This window comes from Thrips palmi, unplaced genomic scaffold, assembly GCF_012932325.1.
Source record: "Thrips palmi isolate BJ-2018 unplaced genomic scaffold, TpBJ-2018v1 HiC_scaffold_4, whole genome shotgun sequence".
Classification (NCBI taxonomy): Eukaryota; Metazoa; Arthropoda; class Insecta; order Thysanoptera; family Thripidae; genus Thrips; species Thrips palmi.
Window position 1 is genome coordinate 14,731,369 of NW_023144631.1, and position 18,500 is coordinate 14,749,868.

At 48.7% G+C, this 18,500-nt stretch overlaps 1 protein-coding gene across 1 annotated transcript in view; it reads right to left on the reverse strand.

Annotated features, from left to right (window-relative positions):
• The window catches only part of LOC117649170, an 88,804-nt gene extending 71,496 nt beyond the window's left edge, over window positions 1-17,308 (reverse strand). The window contains exon 1 of the mRNA XM_034391657.1: window positions 17,189-17,308. Coding sequence (XP_034247548.1) covers window positions 17,189-17,261 — 73 coding nt within the window. The 5' untranslated portion in view covers window positions 17,262-17,308. The remainder of the gene's footprint in view (window positions 1-17,188) is intronic.
• Window positions 17,309-18,500: the final 1,192 nt, after the last annotated feature.

Here is an 18,500-nt window from a genome sequence, read left to right on the forward strand (position 1 = left end):
TCACTGAGTCGAGTTCGTCCCACAGTGTCGCGTTCGCGTCACTGAGTTGAGCTCGTCCCACAGTGTCGCGTTCGCCTCACTGAGTCGGGTTCGTCCCACAGTGTCGCGTTCGCCCCTCAGTCGCGTTCGCCTCACTGAGTCGAGTTCGTCCCACAGTGTCGCGTTCGCCTCACTGAGTCGGGTTCGTCCCAGAGTGTCTCGTTCGCCACTCAGTCGCGTTCGCCTCACTGAGTTGAGCTCGTCCCACAGTGTCGCGTTCGCCTCACTGAGTTGAGCTCGTCCCACAGTGTCGCGTTCGCCTCACTGAGTCGAGTTCGTCCCACAGTGTCGCGTTCGCCTCACTGAGTCGAGTTCGTCCCACAGTGTCGCGTTCGCCTCACTGAGTCGAGCTCGTCCCACAGTGTCGCGTTCACCTCACTGAGTCGAGCTCGTCCCACAGTGTCGCGTTCGCCTCACTGAGTCGAGTTGGTCCCACAGTGTCGCGTTCGCCTCACTGAGTCGAGTTCGTCCCACAGTGTCGCGTTCGCGTCACTGAGTTGAGCTCGTCCCACAGTGTCGCGTTCGCCTCACTGAGTCGAGTTGGTCCCACAGTGTCGCGTTTGTCTTGTTGTGTCGAGTTCGTCCCACAGTGTCGCGTTCGCCTCACTGAGTCGAGTTGGTCCCACAGTGTCGCGTTCGCCTCACTGAGTCGAGTTCGTCCCACAGTGTCTCGTTCGCCTCACTGAGTCGAGTTCGTCCCACAGTGTCGCGTTCGTCCCACAGTGTCGCGTTCGCCTCACTGAGTCGAGTTCGTCCCACAGTGTCGCGTTCGCCTCACTGAGTCGAGCTCGTCCCACAGTGTCGCGTTCGCCTCACTGAGTCGAGCTCGTCCCACAGTGTCGCGTTCGCCTCACTGAGTCGAGTTGGTCCCACAGTGTCGCGTTCGCCTCACTGAGTCGAGTTCGTCCCACAGTGTCGCGTTCGCGTCACTGAGTTGAGCTCGTCCCACAGTGTCGCGTTCGCCTCACTGAGTCGAGTTGGTCCCACAGTGTCGCGTTTGTCTTGTGTCGAGTTCGTCCCACAGTGTCGCGTTCGCCTCACTGAGTCGAGTTGGTCCCACAGTGTCGCGTTCGCCTCACTGAGTCGAGTTCGTCCCACAGTGTCGCGTTCGCCTCACTGAGTCGAGTTCGTCCCACAGTGTCGCGTTCGCCTCACTGAGTCGGGTTCGTCCCAGAGTGTCTCGTTCGCCACTCAGTCGCGTTCGCCTCACTGAGTTGAGCTCGTCCCACAGTGTCGCGTTCGCTTCACTGAGTCGAGTTCGTCGTGGAACACTGTTCAGTGTCGCTTCTAAGCGACTTGCGACGCGCGCCAGCCTTCAGCGCCCGTGGTTCAAATTCCCGAGTATGGCGTCTCATAAGAAATGCACGGCGTACGTTGATACCAAAGGAAGAACCTGGTGTGGCGTACAAAAGTTTTCATACCTGAATCTGGCGTTGACCGGCCCGAACGCCGACCCGGTACGCAGCGAAACCCTTTCAAACCCGGAACTCACGTTCGAGCCCGCAAAAGTGAAAGCATGGGTTCGGCGTACGACTTTTCGTATTGAGTTACTGGGGTTTGAAGTTGGACGACTCTGGTAAAGACTCTGAAAGCGTCCAAATGGACCGTACGTCAAGTTGGCAAAATTGGAGCCTTGATGGACCCGGCAAACTTCAACGTGCCAACGAAAATGTCCTGGTATGGCATGAACCTAGCGTGACTTTCGTGCTTGAGTACGTTCTCGGTCTGAAGTTCGGGTTAACGTTCGTTTTGCGGACTACACTGAGAATGAAAGAGTCATGATCAATGCCCCGTTTTGGGCGAGGTATACTTAATGACCCAAATTTGGGCGAGGATTGTTTCCTCGCCCAAATTTGGGTGAGGAAGGCTTCCTCGCCCAAAATTGGGTGAGGAAGCGTGTATCAGCTGCCTATATGGCTCCATAGTATTATGACCCAAATTTGGGTGAGGAAACCTTTCTCACCCAAATTCGGGCGAGGAAGGTTTCCTCGACCAAATTTAGGTAATAAGGAATTCCTCGCCCAAAATTTTAGTCATGATCATGACTCTTTCATTCTCAGTGTACGAGAACGGATAGAGACGCTCGCGGGCATGAATTATATGTTTAATCATAATATTGTCCACTGATCTTTCCAACTACTGCCTGCGCGTAGTTGGAAGCTGCTCAACGAGAAAATTGTTTCCAGAAGACGCCCGAATAGCCCTGACTAGTGAGTTAGCATTCCGAGGGGGTATTCACTTCGAAAACTGGCGCACAGAGTAGTCCCTATTACGCTTATTACAATTATTACGCGTTATTACACATTATTTTACATTGTTACACATTATTTTGCATTATTTTACATTATTACACATTATTACAGGATTATTACAGGATTATTACAGTCATTATTACGGTCGTTTTTGACCGAAAGGGAAGCCCAGCACCACCTTGCCCCCCTCCCGTGTTCGCCATTCAACTGTAGTTTTTCATATTACAGAATGCTGTTACTTACATGCTACTAAAATTTTAAGTTTGTTTGAATGGGCAGAGAGATTCCGATGGATTGTTTTTCCAATACCCCACCTTACCGATAGGATTTCTAAAGATTTTCAGGAGAGCATGATTTTACTATTTTGTCCAATAATCAGCAGAGGAATTTTAACCAAAATTTATTTTATTCTAAATTTTGTTTCATATTTGTTGTAAGGGTGTAACCAAGAACAGTGAGTTTCAATGAAAAAGCTGCGTACGGATAGTAAACCGGGATGGGCTCACATGATATACGCACACTTGGCCGAAACGTATTTTTCACGTTATTCTGGCTTTTCGATTAAACGTGCATAATTATCACCGAAATAGCGCAATAAAATTAAAATAAGCTATTTTATTTTTCGGTAGAGCGTGCGTAACTCTGTTTTAATGAGATCGTAAGTTAGCACGATTGCCTGAAATGGATGCGAGAATGATTGATTTATGCGCGTTATTTCAATTACATGGAATCAATTAATTTCGTCATCCCGTTCCGAAACGGGCCATGTTTTGTGATTTATGCACGCTTAGCCGATAATTGATTAACTATTTCGATGAAGAGTGCAACACATCCATCACCTAATTGAAAATTCAAAAATTAAGGGGGCTCATACATGTTAAAAGCACTTTTCTAAAAAAAAATTTTGATGTAGACGGACTAAGATTTTACAATTTCTGTGTTAAAATCCTTTTAGATAATTGAGTAAGCTTCATTTTGGCTTAAGGGAAAGTGACTTTGGACATTTTTTAGAGATTTAGTCGAAACGTTTAAAATTTTGCTTCTCGTAAGATTTTGTTCGCATACTTGCTCAGATCTGTGGGGAAAAAATCAGGGAGACTCATCCCCAGTAGTGTCATAGAATTGACTACAATGGGCTTTATATCTGCAATAGTTTTCGAGAAAAAAAATAAAAACAATTTTTTAAACAATTTTTTAAACAAATTTTTGAACAAAAAATTGTTTTTATTTTTTTTCTTGAAAACTATTGCAGATATAAAGCCCATTGTAGTCAATTCTATGACACTACTGGGGATGAGTCTCCCTGATTTTTTCCCCACAGATCTGAGCAAGTATGCGAACAAAATCTTACGAGAAGCAAAATTTTAAACGTTTCGACTAAATCTCTAAAAAATGTCCAAAGTCACTTTCCCTTGAGCCAAAATGAAGCTTACTCAATTATCTAAAAGGATTTTAACACAGAAATTGTAAAATCTTCATCCGTCTACATCAAAATTTTTTTTTAGAAAAGTGCTTTTAACATGTATGAGCCCCCTTAAAAATTAAAATAAGTAATTTAATATTCAAACAATTAAATAAATCACGTTTTTTAAAAGAATGTTAACTTTTTCATAGCACGCTGTGTATTGTGGTCTCGTATGACAATTTGGCTCCACGATATCTAACACTCTAGGGGTTGCCCCACCCTTCCCTACCCTCCCTACCCAACTCTACAGAAAGCGAAATTTCTCATCACGTCCCTTGTCCCTGCAAACAAGCCTTGCCGTGGGTACACTCTTTGAGTCGAAAAGTGAAACTGAGTTGTGAATAATTGTAAAGGTCGCAGCCTCAGGACGCAGAGTATAGTTGGTTCAGTCAAAGTTGGCGGGACTAGGATCAAAGAAAACCTGTAACAGCCGACTCTTTTCAGGGGGTCTCATTGTCTGAGTGCCAACTGCGCCCGTTCTGGTCATTATAAGGGTTCGATCCCTTTGTATGGTGCAGGTTCCGGCGCATCTTGGGGACTGTTTGCCACACTTATAATGTTTTAACCAAGAATAAGCACCACATTGTGAATGGGTGACCGTCAACGCTCCGCTGGACCCGTCCTGGTCTGTGACGTGGACCGCGTAGGGCTTTGTCGCGGAGAGTGGGGTGTCCAGCAGTATCGCGAGTGCAACCAGAGATGAGCTTGGCGCTGACGCAGTAGACCATCATCGCCAACCACTCTGGCGGCGAGGTTAATTCTGTGCAGCAGCGTGCGTGCGGTGCGCGCATCAGTTTTCATTATTGTAGCCTTGCCATGACTGAGTTGTTGAGTACAGCCCTTCTCCTCCCTTGTGCGTCAGTGGGGAGCATGGTAGAAGTGGCACAGGTAGGGACACTCCTCTCGCTGCGCTCTGACTTCGAGCGCCTGGGCTACGCCAGCCCTTCGACACACCGGAGGGCTGGTCGCCTCGGGGGTTCGCGGTGCGTTGATGAATCGGAGTCCAGGTGAGTCCCACCGCGTGCACGTCACACTTTGTGTCGTGTCGCTACTTCGCACGCGGCCTCCGCTCCCGACCACACTCGATCCGTCTGTGCTGTAACCAAGGTAAACCGCCCCCGATGCGCCCATTGCTCGCTCCGCTATGCACGCCCCACATAAGGCTTACTGCGAAGCGATGTCGCACTAGCTGGCTCCCTGCAGCGGGGACCACGACGGTGTCCCACCTAGAGCACGGCTTTGGTCGGATCGTCGAGCATCGTGCAGCGAGGACCGCAACGACGCTGGTCCTCCGGGCGCACAGCTCCACGCCGCGCACGCGGAACGACAGCAAGCACAACCCCCGGACGTGTTCGTTTTGACGTGTCCGGCTGTGTGTCACTACCAACCTTCACCGCCCCGTCAAGGAGAGCGCGGTTCCCGCCTAGAGTGCGCGTCAACGCGCCGTAGTCCGCGAGCGAGTGCCCAAGCGCCGGGGACCCGTGCCGACGCCGAGGTCTCGGCAAGGTGCACAACGACACCGCCGCGGCCACCAGGCGCACCGTGACCTTGGAAACTTGCTGTGAATGCGCGGTACACTCTAAATATCTTACGAGGGAATTTCCTATAATACGAAGGAAATGGCGCAAGCATAATACGAAGGCGGTTTTTCTTCGTATTACGAAGGTTTTTCTTTGTATCTTGCAATAAATAGCTAAAAAGATTCGTAGGGTAACGTGCCCAGTGATGGCCAGGGTACCAGTGATGGCCACTTCACACTTTGCGCTGACTTTCCCACCAGGCGAGATTAGTTAAAGAATTGAGCTTTTGAGGTTTTGTACTGTCACATATTGACAACACAACGCCGAAAAAATTTCAGCTTTTTAGTGTTAGGGACGGCCGCACGGGCGCAGCGCGCTGAACACTGCGTTCTCGGCCGGTCGAACGTTGCTTTCCTTACCGGCCCAGATTAGCGCAGGCTTTAACGGCGTCGCTTGTCATTTGTGAATACGAGGTCCGTGCAAGAGAAACATCACGTCAGAAGAATCGAAAGAGGGCAAGTTAACCATAACATGCAAGTTTTTTTGAAATTTCGTTACATTTGAGGGAAAAGGGGTGGTGGCCAGTACTGGGCAGGCAAAACAGTGCACAGCCAGTGATGGCCACACTAGTGTTTTGAGGCAGACTTTGCAACGAGCGATGCGACGCCGTGCATGTCCATCTAGTTTGTTGCCTGAAATATCTTGGTTTTGACCTGGCATCTCACTCCGCCTGCCTCATGGGGACCTGAATTCACGGTACCATGGAAACTGTTTAGACTCCGTACGTACAATAAGTTTTGTTTTTAAGTCAAAATTTTAAATATGCGATAGAAACAATTCGATTTCAGAAACGCGTTCACCTCAACAAGATGAACAAAAAATGTTAAGCATGTTTTAGGTTCAGGCTTGATTTTCAGAAGTTATCGGCCTTGAAACAGGAAAAAAGATGCATTTTGTACCTTTTTCCACTTTGGACACCGATAAACCTTTGAATTTGAAGTCTGTACCTATAACATGCTTAACATTACATGTTCACCTTCTCGAGATCAAATCATTTCGGAAACCAAATCTTTTCTATCGCAAACTTGAAATTTTAACTTTAATTCTATATTTATGGTATAAACACAAGTAGATTCCCAGGGTAGGTTCCCAGGGTTACACTGATTTCCGTTTCCTAAGACACAGTGACCCCTGTAGCTTCGAACAAGGTGCAAACCAGCTGAAATTGGGTTCAATAACTGTCAAAAACGAAAACAAAGCGCTCAAACCCTAGTGTGGCCATCACTGGGCCGGGACCCTGGCTATCACTGGGCAAAAGGTGGCCATTACTGGGCAAACTGTACTGATAGTTTGGTTAATTTTTTCTCAAAGAATAAATTTTATTTTGCTGGTTTCTACCCTTGGGAACCTTTACTCTATCCTTCTTTTATGTTTCTGGAAATTTTCATACCGGTACGACGTGCGGGACGCTTAGTAAAGGGGTTAAAGGCGCATCAGTGCGCTAAAAGTGGCCATCACTGGGCACCTTACCCTATTACGAAGGAATATTGCTTCGTATTATGCTTGCGCCGAATTCACTGTAACATACGAATAACATAGGTCAAATTTCATTGTAAGACATTTAGAGTACCCGATACGATGGACCGTATGGAGAAAGCCGATTTTACCTCGGTGGTCCAAGTGACACAAAAGCTGTTTTGGATGTCCGATACGATGGGCCGTTTCAGCCAAAGAAAAAAACGTTAACGCTAACGCTAACGTGAAAGCAGATGATACTTAAGAGAATGTTTATTGAAATGTATGAATGTGACATTTTGTCAATTTCTTTCAAAGAGTAAACACTCGGAACTCCTTTTTTGACAAATTTCTTACACAAGGTAATTCATGAAAATGTCAATTTTAGTATAACTTTTGAATATCCTAACGTGCCATTGTTTTGTGTTAAACATGTTCGCAATGACGGTGGGACACTCATGTCCGATACCACTTGTGTTGGGTATCATTTTCGTTGTTTCAACGCGAGGATGCACAATTTGGTGGCTAATCACATAAAATACTCAATACCCGTAAAAGTTGTGTTCGGTACTAGGCCAAGGCGCCTTGCGGCACGCGGCGTGTCAGCCACATCTCCAAGCGGGGCCGGCCGGCCGCACAGTGTGACGGATTCCCCAAAAAGAGGACAAAATTAATAAACATGAAACCGTTTGATCAATTTACACCCAAATTTGTATACCAGGGTTTTGAAGAGCGCTGAACAAGAATTAAGAATCAATATTGCTGTACAAAGTGTTATTTTCTAAATATCACACTTAAAAAAAATATTTTTGAGTGTATATTTTCAAAATTTAGTCTACACACAATATTGAGGTCACTGAAGTCGAATATAAAAGTAGTTTTCATCAGGAGCACACAGTTTTGACATAGCACGACGTACACTTTTACTTGCTGTAGTCGTTAGATCTAGATAAATTTGAGGTAAGGAATCTCGAAAAATTGATATTTTTCGGAGAATTCCCTTGCTTTTGGGCGTGGCTATTAGTTTAGAAAAGTCAAACATTTATTTCATGGCGCCAGGGGTGTGGTGAACGTGTCTGATAGCGTTAGAACGCCTCACCTTAGACAGCGACACGCTGCCATGTCCTATATTTAAATGCTCCCGGAGCGTCGGGTAGCGCATATTAGCGCCCAAACTCAACTTGTTCCTGTAGAGGAAGGTCTAATCTTCAAGTAAACACCAAAATTACCGCGGGACTCGGCGGGACTCGGTTTGAAACTCAAAGAGAAATTGCAACTTCTTATAACTTTTGTCGTTTTTCTATCATATTGTATGGACGCGATTTTCAAGCGATGTTGAGGCAATGATGGCTGTTCTATACAGCCAAATTGAAGAGAATGAAACACCCTTTCCGGTACACTACCCAGTTTGCTGCTAGCTTGATTCGTTTTCCCTGTACGCAGTCTCAAATACGAGCAATGTTACACTGCTGGCGAGCTCGCCCCGGCAGCGCTCTCAAAGCGCTGATTTCGAAGCCACGGCTACGCTCTCCTGTTGGGAGCATCGACAAAATTCAAACGGCGTTTTGCAGATTAGTCTCTTGTCTACAACATGCGCTAGTCACTTTCTCTGCACCTCATACTTGAAAAAATGAATTTTGTCCCCGTTTTGGGGCATCCGTCACACTGTGGGCCGGCGCGCCACCCGAACCCGACCTCAAGATAGATAAGCAAGAGTGGTGCACACAGCCGACAGCCGGCGCGCCGCTTCTCGAGAGGGGCAGGGGTTCGAGGGGGCGCTGCACTATGCGTTCTACGCACTCAAGGTTCAAGTGTGTGTGTGTGTGTGTGTGTGTGTGTGTGTGTGGACAGTTGCGGGGTGTGGCGGGGCGCGGCGGGACGTGGCGTCTCGGCAGAGGAAGAGGCGCGGGGGGCAGCTGCGCGATGCGTAGCAGCGTCTCGTGACGAGAGGAAGGGGAGCGGCACCGCGCAACGTGAGGGAGGCACTTCATGAGTACTAGATAGCTGGGTTTATACGCCCGAGGTTATATGCCGCGCGCGCAACCTGAGCCCCCGCAGGCGCCCCGATTCATGGTGCGGCGCGCGGCACGGCGCGGCGCGGCAGACTGCGGGCCCTCCGCTCATAATCTTCTAGGCAGGCCAGCCAGCCGCTGCCTTGCCAGCGAGGCGCTCGGCCTCTTCTAGGCTTGCTAGTCAGGCAACGAGGCAACTGCTGCCTGGCTAGCCGGAAACTCGGTACTCTCTGCACGAGAGTACAAGCACGCTGATACGTGAACGTATCATCTGCTAAAAAAACGTTAACGCTAACGCTAACGTGAAAGCAGATGATACTTATGAGTATGTTTATTGAAATGTATGAATGTGACATTTTGTCAATTTCTTTCAAAGAGTAAACACTCGGAACTCTTTTTTTTTTTAATTTCTTACACATGGTAATTCATGAAAATGTCAGTTTTAGTATAACTTTTGAATATCCTAACGTGCCATTGTTTTGTGTTAAACATGTTCGCAATGACGGTGGGACACTCCGATACCACTTGTGTTGGGTATCATTTTCGTTGTTTCAACGCGAGGATGCACAATTTGGTGGCTAATCACATAAATACTCAATACCCGTAAAAGTTGTGTTCGGTACTAGGGCAAGGCGCCTTGCGGCACGCGGCGTGTCAGCCACATCTCCAAGCGGGACCGGCCTGCAGGCGCGCCACCCGAACCCGACCTCAAGATAGATAAGCAAGAGTGGCGCACACTGCCGACTGCCGACGCGCCGCTTCTCGAGAGGGGCAGGGGTTCGAGGAGTTCGGGGGGGGGGGGGGGGGGCTGCACTATGCGTTCTATGCACTCAAGGCTCAAGTGCGTGTGTGTGTAGACTGCTGCGGGGTGTGGCGGGGCGCGTCGGGACGTGGCGTCTCGGCAGAGGATGGGGCGCGGGGGCCAGCTGCGCGATGCGTGCTATAGCAGTGTCTCGTGACGAGAGGAAGGGGAGCGGCACAGCGCAACGCGAGGGACGCACTTCATGAGTACTAGAGAGCTGGGTGTCGAGGTTATACGCCGCGCGCGCAACCCGAGCCCCCGCAGGCGCCCCGATTCATGGTGCGGCGCGCGACGGCACGACGGCGCGGCACGCTGAGGGCCCTCCGCTCATAATCTTCTAGGCAGGCCAGCCAGCCGCTGCCTTGCCGGCGAGGCGCGCGGTCTCTTCTAGGCTTGCTAGGCAGGCAACGAGGCAACTGCTGCCTGGCTAGCCGGAAACTCGGTACTCTCTGCACGAGAGTACAAGCACGCTGATACGTGAACGTATCATCTGCTAAAAACGTTAACGCTAACGCTAACGTGAAAGCAGATGATACTTATGAGAATGTTTATTTCAATGTATGAATGTGACATTTTGTCAATTTATTTCAAAGAGTAAACACTCGGAACTCTTTTTTAGACAAATTTGTTACACATGGTAATTCATGGAAATGTCAATCTTAGTATAACTTTTGAATATCCTAACGTGCCATTGTTTTGTGTTAAACATGTTCGCAATGACGGTGGGGCACTCATATGTCCGATACCACTTGTGTTGGGTATCATTTTCGTTGTTTCAACGCGAGGATGCACAATTTGGTGGCTAATCACATAAATACTCAATACCCGTAAAAGTTGTGCTCGGTACTAGGGCAAGGCTTGGAGTAATACTGTGGGGAGTCCTAACTGGCGCGGCGGTGGGCCGAGCTGTCCTGACGAATGCTAGAGAGAGAAAACCACCCGGTCGGAAAGGCACTCCATGAAACCGACCGAATTCATCGATGCTGATTACATCCCGTCCATCTCCTTCGCCTTCTAAATCCATTTTTCAAAACCAGATCTTTCTAAGTTGCCCCAGTCAGGAGCTATATGGTGGCAAAGTTCAGAAACTATCTCTTTCTCTCTCTACGATTCGCCGGACACCTAGTACCACGCACAGAAACGCCCTGAACTCCGGAACGGTATGGGTTAGCTCCAATCTGTTTGCATCCCGTAAATCCTCACTCTTTTTGTGACAAGATGAGCTATTGGGAAAGTCTCTAAGTTGAAAATCAAGCCTTCAGGGCGTTGGCAAACAGAAAGGTGCAGCTCTAGTTAGGACTCCCTAACAGTATTACTCCAAGGGCAAGGCGCCTTGCGGCACGCGGCGTGTCAGCCACATCTCCAAGCGGGGCCAGCCGGCCGGCGCGCCACCCGAACCCGACCTCAAGATAGATAAGCAAGAGTGGCGCACACTGCCGACTGCCGACGCGCCGCTTCTCGAGAGGGGCAGGGGTTCGGGGGTGCGCTGCACTATGCGTTCTACGCACTCAAGGCTCAAGTGCGTGTGTGTGTAGACTGCTGCGGGGTGTGGCGGGGTGCGGCGGGACGTGGCGTCTCGGCAAGGGAATGGGCGAGGGGGGCAGCTACGCGATGCGTGCTAGCAGCGTCTCGTGACGACGCGCAACGCGAGGGACGCACTTCATGAGTACTAGAGAGCTGGGTGTCGAGGTTATACGCCGCGCGCGCAACCCGAGCCCCCCGCAGGCGCCCCGATTCATGGTGCGGCGCGCGACGGTGCGGTGCGCGACGGTGCGGCGCGACGGCGCGGGCGCGGCACGCTGCGGGCCCTCCACTCATAATCTTCTAGGCAGGCCAGCCAGCCGCTGCCTTGCCAGCGAGGCGCTCGGCCTCTTCTAGGCTTGCTAGTCAGGCAACGAGGCAAGTCCTGCCTGGCTAGCTGGAAACTCGGTACTCTCTGCACGAGAGTACAAGCACGCTGATACGTGAACGTATCATCTGCTAAAAAGTCGACGCATGGTTGCTAAGAGGATGGTAGAGCGCGCACCAGACGCCGCCGCCGCCGACAGCCACACCGTGGCCTCGGCGACGACGCCTTGATGTGCCGCGTCCCGGACGCCTGCAAGGATATCGGTAAGGCATGAAGCCAAAGCTGGGGTGACAGAAGATTCCGACGGCCACCACGTCAGAGCAGCAAAGTCTCAGAGGCAAGGGCACAGTCGGGACCCAGTGCGGCCAAAGTGAATCTACGTGGAGTGTCCTGGCTACCCGGCCTCGGAGTCCACGACGGCGACCCTCCCGCCGCCGGGCCGCGGAGTTTCCCTCGAGAGGTGCCTAGTGCGTGTCGCATCGGTTCTCCGACACCGAGGTGCACGACACGCGAGGGGTACCTCACTTCGAAAACAGGTGTACACTGACTGGTGACTATACACAATTTCCACTTTGACTAGACTGAAAATATCACGAAATGCGTTGCAAAAATACTAAAATTGGGACAAATTTACGTGGTTTTGCCGACTTTTTCAGTGACTAGACTGAAACAAGGCAGTGACTGGAGTCAGGGGTGTACACTGACTAGACGAAGTGAGGTACCCCTCGACGACACGGCCTTGGCGGGGCGAGCTGCGTGGATGCCTAAAGCAAGGACCACGTCGAGACACACTCCAAATCCAGTGGCAAGTTTCCTCGCCACTGGAGTGGCGTCTTTTCCAAAGCGCCAAGATTTGGCGTTCCCATCCCTGGTTTCCGGATTCCACGCCAAATTTTGGCGCTCCACAGAGAGCGCCAAAATTTGGCGTTCCATTCCCCAGAGCACCACAGACCAGAACGCCAAAATTTGGCGCTGCAAAAGAAATGGAATAATTTGGCTTGGAAAGCAATACCCGTTCACAGAAAAATAAATGTGCATACAATAGTTTTCAGTGCTTAGGATCCCTAGATCAAATCACAGCAATTATACTATGAAAAGTAGAACTGGACCAGTAAAATACAAGACCTGCATCTGTATTTTCAGGTTACGTGTCAATGCCGCTGACCAATTATTGAATCACTTTGGTTTGGCCAGCGATTCCTGAGACACTGGGAAAATGGTACTCACATCAACACAAAACGCTGGATATCACTGAGTCACTCTCTCTTGATAAGGGGTTGACACAGCAAGGGGTCTCAGTCCATTCTCAAACCAGGAAGACTTGAGCTAGCCTCAGAGCCCTAGCCTGGCCCTGGCCCTGCCTCGCCACGCCGCTCCCTCTTCAAGATCTTCCACAGCACAACACTTGAATAGTTTTGAAATGGCCCGAGAGCACTCAGGCCTTTTGAAAGTACTGCGACACGATAAAACATGACAGACATAGACTATCGTTGACCGTAGCGAACGAAATGCACACAAAAGTAACAATTTGAATGTTTCGTTTGTCTAAGAGGAGTAGCCATGTTTACTGTTTTTATTGTTAAGCTTTTGTTGATTGCTTATGCGCACCAACCTGTTGAGTGCGAATAACATGTTATTCGCACTCAATATGTTATTTGCACTCGACGGTGCGAATAACATGTTATTTGCACTCGAAATGTTATTTGCACTCCAATGTTATTCGCACTCAACAGGTTGGTGCGCATATGCAATCAACAAAAGCTTAACAATAAAAACAGTAAACATGGCTACTCCTCTTAGACAAACGAAACATTCAAATTGTTACTTTTGTGTGCATTTCGTTCGCTACGGTCAACGATAGTCTATGTCTGTCATGTTTTATCGTGTCGCAGTACTTTCAAAAGGCCTGAGTGCTCTCGGGCCATTTCAAAACTATTCAAGTGTTGTGCTGTGGAAGATCTTGAAGAGGGAGCGGCGTGGCGAGGCAGGGCCAGGGCCAGGCTAGGGCTCTGAGGCTAGCTCAAGTCTTCCTGGTTTGAGAATGGACTGAGACCCCTTGCTGTGTCAACCCCTTATCAAGAGAGAGTGACTCAGTGATATCCAGCGTTTTGTGTTGATGTGAGTACCATTTTCCCAGTGTCTCAGGAATCGCTGGCCAAACCAAAGTGATTCAATAATTGGTCAGCGGCATTGACACGTAACCTGAAAATACAGATGCAGGTCTTGTATTTTACTGGTCCAGTTCTACTTTTCATAGTATAATTGCTGTGATTTGAACTAGGGATCCTAAGCACTGAAAACTATTGTATGCACATTTATTTTTCTGTGAACGGGTATTGCTTTCCAAGCCAAATTATTCCATTTCTTTTGCAGCGCCAAATTTTGGCGTTCTGGTCTGTGGTGCCCTGGGGAATGGAACGCCAAATTTTGGCGCTCTCTGTGGAGCGCCAAAATTTGGCGTGGAATCCGGAAACCAGGGATGGGAACGCCAAATCTTGGCGCTTTGGAAAAGACGCCACTCCAGTGGCGAGGAAACTTGCCACTGGATTTGGAGTGCACTCGGGCTTTGCGACTTTACCACGTGCGCGTCCTCGGGCGGACGGCAAGCCGCGCTGCCTTACTGCCGGACTTCCCCCGCGCGCGGTCATCTTTCTTGGGTTTCTCGGCTGTCGCACTCCGTCGCACTGGATTTCCGTCACACTTTTGCCAAGTCCCTTTGCCTCGGCGTAAAAGCTATGCCATGGGGCACCCATGCCATTCGCTGCCAACTGCCGGCCGTCGGCCACCACCCGCCGACTCTCCCCGAGAAGGGCGGCGCCGTTTGCACGGTTTGGAACTACCTCCAAGTTTGGACGTGAATTCTTTGGAGGCAATGAAGCGACTAAAAAAGTAGAGGCGTTTTCTCCTAACGTTTTGCTGCTTCTGAAACTGTGCTCTGTCCCACTACACCCGCACCAACCCCCTCAGCCCCCGCAAGGTGGACGGTTTCACAGTTAATAGTCTATGCCAAATTGTAGAATTGAAGTGGCTCACCTTTAGCGAGGCTACGGTGGCTTCTACGAGAGATTACGCGCACCGTGTAGCGGTGCAGTAAACTTCTCATACACCCCACACGGTGGTATGCGAAAATGAGCATCCTGCAGAGGTACTTCCAGTGGGGTGTGCCTAGAGAGCCACTCCAAGCACTCTAGGTGTGCTCCTGGATAAAATAGCACGCATTCCAAAATAAAATATTTAATAAAATACAATATTTTAAAATACATTTTTTTAAATTCTCTATTTTATTTATTTATTAAATGATTTAATTTCGGTCAATCGAGCAGGATAGTCCCTGGCTTTTTACATGTCTGACACAATGAACATAAAGTAACATTTTTCATTTAAAATTAAACACTGATATTAACTTGGTAGTTTTGCACGTCTCATCGACATGTAATTGGAATTTAAAAGAAACTCTAAGTACGAAAGTGTGAAGCAGGTTCATTTTCGGTCAAACGAGCGCAAATTTCATCTAGCTCTGAGCCTATTGTGCACAGTTCATCGAAATATTTCGGTCAAGCGTGTTAAATCAGCTGAAAATACGTCTATTTTGGCACATTTGGTAGAAAAATGAGGAATTAGTAATTGTGGGGTAATTTCGGCCAAGTGTGCGTATATCATGTGAGCCATGCCCAGTAAACCCCTCACTCAGCTTTTCTATGAGCTTTCTCTTTGTTTCCTTGAGAAGTTTTTTTTTTTTTTTTTTTTTTTTAGCTTTCCCGCAGCGGCAAATATTCTTGGCAACCTTTCTTGCTCTGATCCAAGTGTGCGCAGCCTCATGAAATCAGCCACTCCACCGTGCCGTTTCCCGCCAACATGAACATCGGGGAGTGGGGGGAAGGGGTAGGGAAGGGTAGGGGAAGACGGGGGAAGACAGAAAGGATGGCGGGACCACCGGAAGGGTAGAAAATATTGCTGCACAGAGTAGCAAATTAAGACCACTTCCATTTTGTAGCCAATATGTGCCAAAATTTCAGTACAAAATGCGTACATTACGCATTATTACGTGTTATTACACGTTATTGCACATTATTACACATTATTTTACATTATTCTACATTATTTTACATTATTTTACATTATTACACATTATTACGCGTTATTACCCATTATTACAGGCATTATTACGGCCAAGGTGAACAGACTATTACAGCAGTGAATACCCCCTCGTAGCATTCTTATTCTTATCACTTTTGCAACAAAAATCTCATTCAACGAACGTTAATGAAAGCAGATGACACTTGTCTGGTGGTGTCGTGTGTCTAGTTTTGGCCCCTCTCCCTTCCTCCTTCGCCTCGCGAGGAAGGCGGTGTGGCTGGCGTATCGTGTAGATAGACCGTGAGGGGGTGTCATTGTTTAGGCGCGGTGCCGCTGGTGCTGTACCGGGGAGGGATTGTCAATGTTCCGTCGCGCGCGAGAAGGAAGTGCCATTGTTTACGCCCGGTGCCGCTGTACCCGGGGAAGGGCTTGTCGATGCGTCGCGAAGGCTGAGCTTCACGCATTCACTCACCAGCCCGCCCCACCAGCCAGCCCCTATTATTGTTAGGATACAGCCTTGGTTTCTGGACTCTCGAGTAAAAGCTAGCTGACACCTTTAAGTGTCTTGTAGTGTTCTAGGTACGTTAATGTTTAAGTCGTTACTAAAGGTATCATCTGCTAAAAAAAATCATGGTTTAAACATATCTGTTTTTCCTTTTTTTTCCAGATCTTGTCAACATTGGCTACGAACTGAGGAATGAGCCATGCAACAGAATCACGTCTGCGGAGGCCTCGGACTCAGAATCAATTGATTCGTACAAGGAACCTACTACTAAGCCAGCCGTTTGATATTTTCACCAAAATTTGTTTACTATATTTATTCACTTGCAACTTGTTAAGTGCTATTCAATTGAGCTTTCTCATTTTTTTTTCCATTTTACCAATCAATCGTACAGGCACACGGCGTTCCGGCGAGCCTGACGTTCGTCGGCATCCTGGGAACACCGGTGGTCCGACGGCGACCCCTGACGGGTTCCCGGTAGCCAAGGAGCACCCCAACGCAGTGCTGAAGATTCGTCCAAAAGTAACATTTGGCATCTATCAGAATTTTACAATGATGTAAGTAAACTTTCTCTTAGGAAATGACCTGGCTGTTACTCATATGTTTGTGCTGTATTCGTTTAAACTTTCAGATTGGTTTTATAAATTTCTTGACTGTATGCATACAGAAAAAGTGTAATGCGCTGTCTGCAACTTGGCCAATTTGGCCTCGCCCGACGCGCTCCTGCCGACTGCCCCCCCCCCCCCCCCCCCCTACACGAAAGGAAGTTTGTGACCCGTCGTGGGTGTGCAAATCTCCGGGATGGGCCACAGAGCAGCCGCGCCGCAGAGGGGTCTGTGGTCTGTGATTTCTCTACCCACGCGCACGCCCTAGGGGCCGAAGTTTAGTTCACATGGGTTTGAAAATGTTGCGTCGAGGGCCGTAGAAAACAGCGACATGAAGGTTTGGCATCAATAGTACCGAATCCACGGGCACACAAAATGTTGCATCCATCACGGGTCCGTGGCCATTACGATCTGACCCATGAGTCAAAATTTGTTTATCTCCGGGTTGCAGAAGTGAAAAATCAGACCCCTCGGCACATAAAACGTACCCTAAGGCCCTGAGGATTCGCGAAGTCCAGCCGTGTTGAGTTTGCAGCAGACACGCTCTTACCTGCTTCTTGCTGTAGTGACGGGACGGCAAGAGTGGCGACCAACACGCCCAAGAGGGCTGCCAATCCGACCATGTTGAGACAAGATCGTCGACTAAACCGGACCGGCAAGACAACCCAGAGAAGTCTCGCCGTGGCCGTGAGTGTGCGACAGAGCACTAACCCCCCCTCCTGCCCACTTCCCCGTGGAACCATCTGTCCAGCCAAGTCCCCCTCCTCCGCAGGTACAAACAACACGCCTGACGTCATGAGGCAAACGCCTCTCCCCCCCCTTTTTCTCTCTCATGGAGGAGTGACGCGTTTCTTTTTGGTGCGAGCATTTTGTGATTGAAGGTGTTTGACTGAACCGGTTCTTGGGACAGTGTGTGAACATGATCGGTTACTATCCGCACTGTAGCTGTTACAGTCTACTGTTCTGTTTAATTGTGTGCCAAAATCCTGTGGCGATCGAGAAGAGTTTATGCGGCCCTCTTAAGTGGTGCACTGTAAAAATTAATGCTCGGAATGAACAACGGATCCTTCGGCAAAAAAAGTTGCCGACGGTTCTTTCGTTAATGAACGAAGCTCGTCGTATATTTATAAAACCTTCGTAAATTTATTGGAGCAGCTCTGTTAATTTTACCAATACAATCCCAAAAACGATTGGAAATTATTCCGTCGTAAATTCACAACATATAATTGGCTGAGCGATAACGAAGCCCGTTACTCCAGCGGGGTTGAAAAGTTTCGTCTGTCTGCGCGTGGTGCACTACTCCTCCTTCACGACTCGGCCGATCTGGCTAAGATTTTGCAGGCTCATTAGGTATGTTCTTGGCTCAGGTGACACGCGGTATTTCAATTACCTAGCGCAGTTTTTGGCCCGTACCGTGTACTTTTTGTAAAAAAAAATAAATATTGGAGGGACGGGCATATAGTAAGATGGAAGCTGTGCGTGCGTCCGTCCGAGGACTTCCCGTGGTCCGATCTTGACCAAATTTGGCCACCTTGGGTGACCCTAAGAACAGGTCTCAACCGCGGCACAGCTAGTTACTTGCCCGCATTAAAAAGAAGCGCCTCAACGTTAGTACTTCGTTAGTAGATGTTAGTACTGCAGCAAACGTTCAATAGTACCAAATGCATTCCATTTTTTTTTTTTTTTCAAAAAACATATACAGTGCATATTTGCAAACTAGACACTGTGATATTCAGCAATTTCACCCAAAACAACTCTGACACAATAAAACACGTAAGAACAGGTAAGTACCGAGCTAAAATCGAAGCTGCCGCACTGTCACGTACCGTAATCGATCTAAGGTAAACACTTGACGGTGCAGC